At 48.0% G+C, this 12,088-nt stretch overlaps 3 protein-coding genes across 5 annotated transcripts in view; 2 read left to right on the top strand and 1 right to left on the bottom strand.

The window, feature by feature from the left end:
• Positions 1-2,903, top strand: part of Sys1 (SYS1, golgi trafficking protein) — a 4,376-nt gene extending 1,473 nt beyond the window's left edge. The window contains exons 3-4 of the mRNA XM_026787087.1: positions 839-906; positions 1,904-2,903. Of these exons, the coding sequence (XP_026642888.1) occupies positions 839-906; positions 1,904-2,144 (309 nt within the window). The 3' untranslated portion in view covers positions 2,145-2,903. The remainder of the gene's footprint in view (positions 1-838; positions 907-1,903) is intronic.
• Dbndd2 (dysbindin domain containing 2) overlaps positions 839-12,088 on the top strand; it is a 29,890-nt gene continuing 18,640 nt past the window's right edge. The window contains exon 1 of the mRNA XM_005362926.3: positions 839-906. The gene's annotated coding sequence lies outside the window, so the exon portion shown is untranslated. The remainder of the gene's footprint in view (positions 907-12,088) is intronic.
• Positions 4,683-8,150, bottom strand: Tp53tg5 (TP53 target 5). Of its 3 annotated transcripts, none has more exons than XM_026787085.1 (4): positions 7,486-8,150; positions 7,173-7,303; positions 5,389-5,879; positions 4,683-4,734 (listed from the first exon to the last, which is right to left on the bottom strand). In XM_026787085.1, exons 1-3 carry the CDS (start codon positions 7,609-7,611, stop codon positions 5,414-5,416), a joined length of 723 nt encoding a protein of 240 aa, XP_026642886.1. In that variant the 5' UTR covers positions 7,612-8,150; the 3' UTR covers positions 4,683-4,734; positions 5,389-5,413. The 3 variants fall into 3 exon arrangements, with proteins under 3 accessions (XP_026642886.1, XP_026642887.1, XP_026642885.1); XM_026787086.1 differs by lacking the exon at positions 4,683-4,734 and having other exon boundaries at positions 5,012-5,879; positions 7,486-7,560; positions 7,809-8,150; XM_026787084.1 differs by lacking the exon at positions 4,683-4,734 and having other exon boundaries at positions 5,012-5,879.

Genomic DNA, 12,088 nt, shown 5'->3' with positions numbered 1-12,088 from the left:
CTTTGTAAGGAATAGTGAGTGCCTAGGAGGTTGTTGGGAGAAGGGGCTGTGATAGTGATGAGCAGAGCTCTTGGTTCAGGAGACCTGGCATGGGGTCCTCGTGCTTGTTACTCACCCTCTGCCTTTGGATAACAATTATTTGAGAAGAGATAGTAGTAGCATTGTGAGATCATGGATGTCAAAGGCCTTTGCAAGCTGAATTATGTTTAGATATTTAGTACTTAATAGTACTCTGTCAGTAATAAACACTGCACACATTCTAGGTGCTGAACACTTTGTGGGAGGTGCCATCCTTCTTGTAAGGGCATATGAGAATCCAGTTTTGTTGCAGAGGGGCCTGATGCACACAACCTGGGTTCCAACTCAAGGTTCAGCAAACAGTTTTTGGAAGGATGAGATAGTAAAGGTTTTTTGGTAATGCCATTCAACTCTACCTTTACAGTACAAAAGCAATCATAAGTAAGCCAGAAAATTGTGAACTATGTTTCAATAAATCTTTATTTGCAAAAACAAAGCCTGGCCTGCGGAGCATTAGTTTGCTGGACATCCTTTTTGACTCTTGCTTCTTAGTCACTGCATCACCTCAGGCAACGTCTCTAAACCCTGTGTCTTCTTTTGTAAAAGGAAAATGGTACCCTTCCCTCATACCATGAGGCTCAAATGAGATTGCACAGTGGGTGTGTGCAAAAGAACCATGTGGGAAATAGGCTTCTGTGTGGATGAAGGTGTTGTCTTCTGTCCTCTGGGACGAGTGCTTATGCCATAGGCTGTTTGCTAGGAATCTGGGGCTCCGCCAAGTCGCTTCTCTAGCATATCTCCCTTTGTGATTCCCCCTCAGATCCTGGGCTTTTCCACCCCTCCAGGCCGGCTCTCAATGATGTCCTTCGTCCTCAACGCCCTTACCTGGTGAGTATCACCAGCTCTACTATACTTCTTTTGTGTCTAACTGGAACTAACTTCCTAAATGTAAACAAGAGGCAGGCTGGCACTTCTTGGGAATGGTAAGATGGGTGGAAGAGCATATTTCTATGGACTGGCCCTGTCGTGGGTCTCCATTGTTGTTTTGAATTAAGTTCAAAGTTCTTCCGTCACTGTGTGTGTGTGCTGCCTGATCGTGTACCCAGATGTGGTGTGAGCTGAAGAGTTAGACCAGGAACCAGGAGAATTGGCTTCCATTCTTGCTCTGTGCCATTGACCCAGTTACTCTCCTCCTCTCTGGGACCCGGGCTCCTTGTATATAGTCTAGGGGTTGGACTAGGTAACATTTAAGGTCACTCATGACCACTGCCCTTTTTTTGAGGATCAGTCTAGCATAGGGACCAAGGTCTTAGATTTAAAGCAGACTCACCTGGCCTTCAGTCATCCACCACCTTACCACTAGTGTAGCAAATTTGGACAGCTTTATTACTTTTCCTCTTCAGTAAAGTGGGACTAATCTGATCACTTAGCTCCTAGTTGTACGGTTTATTCATGGGTAGTACTTTAAACAATCTCGTGTACATTATATTATGACTTTACGCTGAAGGTGGGGGATGTCTAGATTTCTGGCTTCTCTTGAATAGTGGGAAAGTGGATTGATTCCAAGTGCCAAGATTTGCCTGGGTGCAAGTAGCTTCTGTCTGCATTTTGCATAGAGCATGTGTACTTTTTGGTACACACCGTTCTTGGTGTGTACCATTCCTGGTGGGTGTTTGTCATCAAACTCATCTTCCCCCGTTCTGTCAGACCCAGTCTTGATGTCACCCAGCAGGTCTCTCAGCATCAGATAACAACCCTTGCTTCTCACTCACTTTGCTCGCTTCTGACCACTGTGCTGTCATCCTAATTGTCCCCCACGTCCCCAAGGACTTAATGTAAGGCCAGGACAACCCAGTGACAACGCGCTGATGTCCTTTCCCCACAGTGCCCTGGGCTTGCTGTACTTCATCCGGCGAGGGAAGCAGTGTCTGGATTTCACTGTGACTGTCCATTTCTTTCACCTCCTGGGCTGTTGGCTCTACAGCTCCCGCTTCCCCTCGGCGCTGACCTGGTGGCTGGTCCAGGCTGTGTGCATTGCACTCATGGCCGTCATCGGGGAATACCTGTGCATGCGGACGCAACTCAAGGAGATCCCCCTCAGCTCAGCCCCTAAATCCAGTGTCTAGAGTTGAGCCCTTCGGATACTCTGCTGGCATCTGGGCCCCCTGTCACCTTGGGCTGCTCAGACCTCCAGATGGGGTCCAGCCCAAGTCGGAGAGGAACCCTGGAAATGTGAAGTCTGTTGGAGAGATAGTGAGGTCCTGTCACAAAGGCAGGTAGCAGTCATGATCACAGCTGCAAGAATGGCCTCTGCCTGCTGGAGCTTTGATATCTGGAAGCCAGGACGGGGACCTCATAGAGGGTGGTAACAGATTTGGAACCATGTCAACTCTTGAGCCATCATACCGTCACCAGCCTGTTATTTTTAAAAAGGAAAAAAAAAAAAAAATCAAGGATATCTGATTGGCGCAAATACTCTTCTGGTTGCCTGTCTTGCCCTTTGGGACAGCTGGTACCTTTGCCCCGTTGCCAAATCACAGTGGTTCTGTGAGGAGGAATATTTGACTTCTGGGTTCGTAGCCACAAAAGAGGTGTAGGTGCAAAGTACTACTAGGCCACTGTCAGAGGACGAAGGATGAGGCTCAAGCACAAGAGCAATGCACAGCCTGTGCCCCGTTAGACACATACAGAAGTGTGTTTGTGTGTCCGAGAACCTCTGTATGGACTCTACCCTGCTGCCAGCTCGCAACACAGTGGGCCGCAGGACCCAGAGAAGATCCCAGCACCCCTTTCCCGCAGCCTTAGCTTCATAATAAAAGCCACGGTCTGCTCTCTAGGAATGACCAGGCCCCAGCTCCCACTGGACCTCAGTTGTGGCAAGAGTTTCTTTTTCCTCTCTTGTTTGAACTCTGTGGTGGGGGAGGGTATGATGGGTGCCCAGCTTCCCCATGGCAGGCTCCACTGACGGTACTGGAGGAGACAGGAATTTGCTGTGAAGGCTAGAGTTTGCTCCTAGCGTTTCCTCTGTGAGGTGCTGGCAGCTGTTCTTTCTAGGTACATAAATACAGTATTTTCCACACTTTTGCCTGTACTTACTTTATGATGTCACTTTTAGGGCAAGAAAAAGCAGCTGTGCACAGGAGCCCTAAGAATTAGTATTTCCTCCTCTCCCAGAGTGATTTCTCCAATCAGATGAAGTACTAACTGCCAGGATACGTATGGTAGCACTTGGTTACCCTAATACTCGAGACTGAGGTAGGAGGATCATGAGTTTGAAGCTAACCTGGTCTGCATGATCAACACAGATGTTATAGTGAATCCCTGTCTCACAAAACAAGAGCAAAATAGTGTGTCCTGCACTCGGCCTGCATCTGCCTCTGCGATGCCGCACGTGTGGTCCCTGAGCACGTACACGGCATGCACTTGAATGAAGCAGGCCGTGTTTCTTTGGTTTCTGGAGCTTGCCCAAGAGAGCTGAGTCTCACAGCTAAAGATGAGTTTTGCTTCCTCCCTAGGGAGCCTTTCTTGCCTCTTGGCTCTCTGCCTTGTAGAGTAGGGAGTCTCAACTGGCAGAATGAAAATCTGAGAATGAAAGCGCCCGGGCTCTGACTGGCCCATGTGAGGCTGCCCCTCCAATGTAGAAGGCAGTGCCAGGCATAGTAGGCAGGGGCAGTGAGAGGAAGGTTAAGACACCGGTCCTCCCATCAATCTCCCTCCCAAATGAGATCTTGTCATCACTGCCCTGCCTCTCCAGAAGGGCTCTGCGACCCTGCCCTTCGGTGGCTCAAAGGCCGGGTACCTCACCTGCAGGCACACCCATTGATTGCTGCTAGCCTCAGGAGGCTATTAGAAGGATTCTAGCCTTTGTCCAAAGAAAACCTGGGTTCCCCTGCCCCATCTCCTCAACCATGTGTGCAAGGCCCTATAGTTCCTACTGACAAATAGTGCTCCTGACCGATCAAGTCAGCCAGGGATTGGGCTTCAGGGTGACTGTGCTATTTATTACACCTGAACTGTAGGACACAGTGCCAACTCCCCACCTACCCTGGTGTTTCCTATGATCTGAGATCCAGGAGGCCCAGTTATTGACACCACATGCACTGATAGTCATGGGAAGCTGGATTCTGGGATGACTCCATTGGCCAAGGCGGGCTCTGCATGTGACTTTTTCCTCTTGGGAAAGTGGGATGGAGAAGCCAGGAGACCGTGTGTGTGTGTGTGTGTGTGTGTGTGTTAGATTTTGCTCCAGCACCTCCTCTCTGAGGAAGCTGGGGTAAGTCATTTGCTATATAAGTGTACAAGTTTCTGCCTCTCCTTGGATCACAAGACCATTGTGAGGCACCTGCACCCAGGAGACAAATGACTTCATAGATGAAGTGTGCACTGCCCAAAGGAGCCAGCCTGTGGGGAATGTTGAAGGATTACAACTTGGAAGATTTTCTGCTGTGGTTTTAGGAAATGACTTTAGGAGCCTAGGGATGGACCCACGACATACACTCCCTTCCCCCCTCCCCCCTGCACCTCCCCCAGGATCCTTGCCCTCCATGTGTATGTGATTGCCAGCACTAGACAGGCGGAGCCAGTGGTGATATTGTTCAGTGGCATATGAGCGATTATTGTAAACTCGGGAAATTCCCGCTCTTCCCTCCCTTTAGCTGATTGCAGGATCTCTACTTCTCTTCTTAAACTTCAAGTTCCCTTCCAGGGTTACACCACCTGCCAGCAGAGAGCTCCATGTTAGTCATAGAAATCACCCCCAGGGGGCGCTGTTGCCCAGTGAGTGGGCACAGGGCCTAGGACCCTTGGTTTTTGTGGCAAGTTGAGGCTATCTCCAACTTAAAGGAAACCCTTTAAGGTGGACCTCAGGAGTCAGTCGCCCTCTTACCTTCATGAGCACCCCAAGCCATGATGGGAAGAGTTTCTTGTCTTTGTTTAAGAACTTTTTCTTTTTAGCATAAGTCTTACTTAAAACGTGACTAAATCAAATAGAGTTGATTTAGCCTAAGGGGAGGAGATGCAGCAAAGCCTAGTGTGGCTACTTCCCTCCTCCCTAGCTTAAACATCCTTTGGGATTCAGGGCCACAGCGGTGGTTCCCACTCTCCTGGGGTCTCCAGACAACTAGATGATATACTGGGTCCCACATTTCCATTGCACCTTCCCTACAGCCCAGTCAACTGAGCTGCATCCTCAGCCCAGCTATTACCCTGCTGTGTGGTCTGGTCAATGGCTTCCTCTCTCTGGGTATGGGGCCTCCCAGTCCAGCCACCCACAGTCAGCAAGACCCAAACCCCTGAGTCTAGGGCTCAGGTGTGGGCCTGCATGAGGGGCTGCATCTTGCCTTGGCCTGGCAGTGGTGTCGTCATACCCACCTCATATGGATGCTACACAGGCAGCTCAAAGTGACACCGAGCAGAACCGGGTACAGGGGCGCTTGACGTGGCGTAAGGCAGATGATCTGCACATGATCCGGCGCCCTGGGGGGTGGATGCGTGTGGGAAGCCCCTCAAACCAGACCAACTGGTCAGTTTCATCCAGTGGTTTCATGTTCATCTTGGGAGTTCTGTGATTGTAGATCTTCAGGAAGACAATTCGGGGCTCCTTAACATATGGTTTCCTCTTCTGGGCTCTGGTAAGCAAGCCATGATTCTTTGCTATCTTGGGGACTTTAGGCTTTGCCTGCTTTTTTCTCCGTGACGCTGCTGCGGGTGACCCCTTTGACCCTTCCGTGGGCTTCCACTCCTCTGACGTGTTTTCATTAGGTTTCTCTATGGACTCTGCTTTCCTGGATTCCGGTTTCTTCACCAGGGCCAGAACGTCTTGCAGCTCTTCATTCTTTTGTTTCACTTTCACGTTGTTATCCCTGACAGGGAAAGGAAAGGTCAGCGGAGCAAGGGTCCTTCTAACCCAGTCCTGAGCAGTTGCTATGGTGCTGCTTCAGGGAGCCTGCTAGAGCTAGACTGAAAGAAATGTCTCTAGTGCCTGGAGGTACTATTAGTTTTAGTAGAAAGGATGTGAGACATTGGCAAGGCAGAAGGCATGACCAGTATTTGAGGAGCCCAAGGGTATATATTTTGTTGGCACCTGCCACTACACTAGGCTTCTGTCTCAGCCAAGAGGGAAGACTGCCTAGTGTTCCTTTCCAATTATATTCTAAGAAACCATGGGTCTCTGAAGAAGCTTCTCCGTACCCTCGCCTGGGCTAGGTAGAAGGCAGGATGAGGGCAAGGTACCTCTCACATGGAGATTTAGGGACAAATGTTTTTAAGAGATATTTCTGTGCTTCAAGAACTATGGTGGTCTGTGACCCTGAGCTTAGTTCTGGGCTTCCCGGTCATTCAGGGGCCACATCAGAGAGAGATGCCTGAGGAAGGAATTAATAGTTTTCGGAAGTCTGAGTATCAGATTGAGCCAGGCAAAGCTCCGTTCCTGCTCACCCTGGCTGATGACAGTGATGGCCACTAGGGGCCTATTGTCAAGATCTGCCAGGTAGGAGGCAAGGAAGCAGCTGGTCTGGAGAGCAGTCTTTGGAGACAGCATCTGGATGGAATAAGACATTTCACCTCCCAGAGCCCAGCCAGGGTCTCCATCATAAGATGGATAATCTCATATACCTAGGTTGTTGGGAAGAAGCATCCAAGGGTGGGGGGGGGGGCACATGTGTAACATGTAAGCAGAGTGGCTGGCACTTATATAAATGCTCCCCAAATTCTAGAGTGGCCCATGAATAATCAGATTCTGAGCAAGATAATGTATCTTCAGATTCAGAGAGCAGTCTGTGAGACTGTCTCTGGGTTGGGCTGCAGGCCCAGGAGGAAGAGAAAGCTCCCCACATGCACACCCAGTGCCACAGTTATAGGTGGACCCTTCACTAGATGACTGTGATCACTGTTAGAGCCACAGCTTTGATTTCAGGTGGGAATGACTTCAAACAGGTACTCTGCCAATTGTCAGTTCAGTTAGCTGAGATAAATCCCTTCATCGCTGGAGTCTCAGTCCCTGCCAGTAAAACACCTTGCATAAATCTCTGTTGCACAGAGCCCTTGTGTAAAGCAGGCCACTGCTCCCCAATCCCTCGCCACAGTGCCTCTTCCTAGGAAAGATAGTTGCTGGGTATTTTGTGTGTGTGTAAGGAGGGGGTGTGGATGGAGCTCACCCAGAGGAGATTTGGAGGATCTTTGGAACTCTGATTATTAAATTCCAACACCTTCTGGCCAGGCTATGCAGTTCTCGGATCCGGTCATTTGAACTCTTGAGTAACTTCAAGAGGGACAAGTTTTTTAATACCTGCCAGGGTCAATAAACCAGAAAATTAGAGGCTGCCGCTCTCCAGGGTCGCCTTCCATGCCCTTTCTATGGCTTGGCTCAGCTCAGGGCTAAGTCTGCGGGGTCACTGGGTCCGGCACCTGGGGTAGCACTTCAGTGGGGGTTTGGTTCCCCTAAGCAGAGGCTAAAATGGAACATCTCACCATTTTAAGTCGGTTCCGCTCAATTAGTTTGCTGACAGGCTGATTTATCTTGTCCTGCAGTTTCTCATCTTGCATCTGAGAGAAAGGAAGAGAGGGAGAGCTAGCATAGAAGGAAACCCCTTGCATGCTGCACTGTGTCTCTCCATTTGACTGAGCATGCTTTGACCACCCCTAGACTGGGAGTCCTGTCAGTTTGGCTTTAGAACAAAACTGAGACCATTTTAACTCTGCCGGCCTCCTTTCACCCTTCCCTTTCCCTCCTCTAAAAGGCTGGATCATTGATAAGATCCCTCACTTGCCTGGGCTTCGAAACAAAGTCTTACCTTGGAAACCACTCCATTCTTGGGCCTCTTGTTTGTAGATGGATTCATGCTGGGGCTGTAGGAGCAAGACTGGACCCCACACTGCCTGCACCCTGCCCCTCTCACCTCAGCCAGATATGATGGCGCTAGACCTGCCAGGCAGTGAGCTGTGACATCACTAAAATGTGTGACAGCGTCAAAGCTGTGTCTCTGGAGGGTCAGAAGGCCACTCCCATCTAGAGAAACACAGTAGGTGACAGGCACCCATGTCCATGATCACAACCTCCCTGTGAGGTAAGATGGTGGACCCCTTCTTTTAGAAGAAGAAGCTAAGATTTTAAAAGGTGGGGCTAGACAGATGGTTCAATGGTTAAGAGCACTGATTGCTCTTCCAGAGGACTTGGGTTCAATTCCCAGCACCCACATGGAAGCTCACAACTGTCTGTAATTCCAAGATCTGACACCCTTACACAGACATACATACAGGCAAAACACTAATGTAAATAAAAATAAGTTTAGAAAAATACTTTAAAAGGTTACATAATTTACCCAGTTCACACGGCTGCTTGGCGGTAGAGCTGGGACCGTGATGTAGGCCTGACAAGCCAGTCCGTGAAAACTCTCTCAGCCATGCCAGGTGTGTTGCCGGGCACCTGCTGCATGTTTGAAAGTCATTGTGTGTTTGTGTGTGTGTTGGTGGAGGTGCCAGTCAGTGTGATCCCTTGGAGCTGGAGTTACAGGCAGTTATGATCTGATTGAGTGCTGGAAACCAAACTTGGATCCTTTGTAAAAGCAGTTCATGCTTTTAACCACTGAGCCATTGCCCCTGTCCCCTATTGCTGTGTTGTCCTGGCTAGCCTCAAACTTGTCTTCCGGCCTTGGTTTTCTCACTTGGAATTGCAAGCATATGTCAGTCACAATTTAGCTGACATTTGTGTTATACTTTCTTTGAATCTTGCCTATGTCTTCCATGTATAGCTAGCATGTGGTTATGTCTAAACAGATGTGGTATCCACATCTGTGTTGGTGTTTGCACTGGAACTGAAGGGTAAGAAGATGAAAATGTGAAGAAAAGTGTGCCGAAATTTTCTCAGCTTCTAATGATGGGCTCTGCATTACTAATATTTGCTCCGGGGCTTTCCTTCCTTCCTCCCTTCCTTTTTTTTTCTTTCTTTCTTTCTTTCTTTCTTTCTTTCTTTCTTTCTTTCTTTCTTCTTCCTTCCTTCCTTTCTTTTTCTCTTCTTCTTCTTCTTCTTCTTCTTCTTCTTCTTCTTCTTCTTCTTCTTCTTCTTCTTCTTCTTCTTCCTCTTCCTTTTCTTCTTCTTCTTTTATTTATTTTTTGGTTTTTCAAGATAGGATTTCTCTGGGTAACAGCTCTAGCTGTTCTGGAACTTGCTTTGTAGACCAGGCTGGCCTCGAACACACAGAGATCTGCCTGCTTCTTCCTCTTGTGTGCTGGGATTAAAAGTGTGTGCCACCACACCTGGCCTTTTAGATAGTTTCTTAAGGCCAGACCAGAGGCCAGCCATTTTCTTCTGTAAAGGGCCACTACTGTGGGACTTTTCAGCCATAGTTGTGACTGCCTACTTTAATTCTGTAGCCACCGATAGTATGTAAGTGAGCAACCATGGCCTTACTGAAGAAGACTGTTCACAAATACAGTCGATGAGCTGAATATGGCCCATGGCAACTGGGGACAAATCAATAAAATGACACAGTTAAACTCAGTTTGTCATGCTTCCCTCTCCTGTGATGTGCTCCTTCTGCAGTTAATTTCAGCTCACCGGACTCAGAGTAGAAAACAAAACACCCAGGAGTAGTCTTTATACACCATGTGTACCGCTCTGCAGGGCTGCAGGGTAAAGGCGCTCAGGGAGACACAAATGATGGCTTTCAAGGTTAGAAAGTGACAAGCGAGAGCATTTTTACCTTCGTGTGTGTTCAGTATCATTCATGTAATTATAAGTTTAGTCATTTAACTTTTGATGATGGTTGCACTTATGAACCAGCTTGCAGAGCTTCTTGGCATGAAGGGGTAGACTTCCTGAGCCTCTGAGGCAGATTTAAGATGTCACTTAGAATAGATAGAGCTAAGCGCTTGGACCGAAGTAAACGGGGAAGGGGACAAGAAGGATAAGGAAGGGGTATGCTGTATTAACAAGTGCGATAATGCAAGGCTGGAGCCTGGGGCAGGAGGATAGTTCAAGACCAGCCTGGCTACACAGAGAAAACCTATCTCCAAGACAAGACAAAACAGGGCTGGAGAGATGCCTCAGTGGTTGAAAGCACGTCTCTTAAAAGAGGACCTGGGCAATTCTCAAAACCTATCTCCCGGCAGCTCACAGCCGCCTGTAGTTTCAGTCCCACAGGGTTCTAACACCTCTGGCTTCCACAGGCACCTGCACTCACACGCACATACACATAATCTTTTTCTTTAAGACAGAAGTATGGTTTGGGAAACATTTATCAAGAAGGTGGGGTTTGAGCATAGCCCCGAAGGAAATGGATGCTGTGGTAGCAGAACATGAGATTGAAGAGGAAGTTACAGTGGTCTAAGGACAGATTGTTGCACACCCTGAAGGATAACAGACTACTGGTGTGTAGTTGGCTATATCAGAATGATCCAAAGAGCGTGTAAGAAATAGCTTCTCAGGCACTGTCCTGCTCTCTGGCCAGTCTGATACCCACTCCATACTACACTTTCTTAAATGTCCTGTATCCATAATATACAGGTATGGGGATGTTAATCTGCCTCAGGGAGGATAACAAGGAGTAATTAGGAAGGAAGTTATCAAAGACAGTCCCTTTGTGTTCACTCTTGTGTGGATTCCTGTACTCCCAGGCCTCTCTGCCTGCCCAGGTAGCCTTCTCCTTGCTAGAGCCATTATGGTGTTTATCATGTGGATTGTATTAGTCTGCACATTCTCCAAGGCCTTGGTGCCTGGTAGCTCCATCAGCTCCATCCACTGCAGGGGCTGGGATCTGCTACAGGCTAGGCACCACGGACAGTAACCATAGGCAGGGCATGCCCTTTCTGCCCTCCTTCAAACCCAAAGGCCAAGAAGAAAAGTACCTCTAGAACGTGGACTCCTCCAGGGCAGGAGTTTTGTCTGTTTCGTTCATTGATAAGTTCCTTGGGACCTAGAACTGTGTCTGACAGGATCATAGATCAAAATTAGGTTAAAAACAAAAACAACCCCCCCCCAAATATATAGCATTATCTGCGACTTGGGTAAGTGAGGAATTAGGGAAGGAAATATATATAGAAGTTAGCCAAGTAAAGGACATGAGGTAGCAGGGCCTTCTCACAAGAGGGAAATTAGAGGGCCTAGGTGTTTTCTAAGCCATTGTGTTTTACTGGGAAAGTAAGTGGGGCCAAGTGTGGAAGGGTGGACCTGGAAAACGTGAGAATGGCTTAGGTGCTGTGTGCTTAGGAGCCAGGCTGAGAGCCTTGGAGTCAGCTCGGAGAGCACCAGGAGGGCTCTGTGCTGGGGCAAGCCTGGCTGACTGCCTTATTCTGTTCTAGTTCTTACGTCTTTTAAAATGTTTATAAGATTTTAGAGGAATTATATCAAAATTAAACAACTGGATGTGGTGGTGCACACCTTTAATCCTAGCACTTGGGAAGCAGGTATCTAGGTACTCAAGGCTATCCTGGACCACATAGCAGGCTAACCATAGCTACATAGCAAGATCCTGTCTCAACAAGAAAAACAAATTAAATCGAACGCACAGCAGTTTTCCCTGACCCTCCCGCCCTTGTATTGAGTAGCCCCTCACTCCATCAGCATTATCAGTTAAGCTTCTGACAAACACACTGTGTGATATATTAGCATTATCACCCAGGGGATTCCTTGTATGGCCACTGTATGGGTTTGGAGGAATGTTTAATGATGTGTCCTTGATATTACATCACACAGAATTGTCTCACTGCCCTAAAAATCCCATGCTCTACTTTTTTCATCCCTCCTCCTTTACCAAGCCCTGGCAAACACTGACCTAATCTTTACTGTCTTCATAGTTTTGCCTTCTAGTATGTCCTACGATCAAAATAAAAAAGTAAGTGTCTCTAGTCATTTTGGACCAGCATTTCAACAAACTCCATGTCTGTCCATTCCTTGACTGCTCGCCTCTTTTTAGTGCCAAATAATATTTTCTATGTCAGTTTATTTATCCCTCTCCTACTGGAGAACGTCTTCTGTGACCCCAGGTCTGGGCATTTATGAGTAGAGCTGCTGTGCACATCTGTGCTCAGGTGTTATGCGGACACACTTATGCTCTGCACATCTGTGCTCAGGTGT

The sequence above is a fragment of the Microtus ochrogaster genome, linkage group LG8, assembly GCF_000317375.1.
Source record: "Microtus ochrogaster isolate Prairie Vole_2 linkage group LG8, MicOch1.0, whole genome shotgun sequence".
Taxonomy (NCBI): Eukaryota; Metazoa; Chordata; class Mammalia; order Rodentia; family Cricetidae; genus Microtus; species Microtus ochrogaster.
Note: the sequence above shows the minus strand (reverse complement) of the source record. Positions and strands in the feature narration are given on the sequence as shown.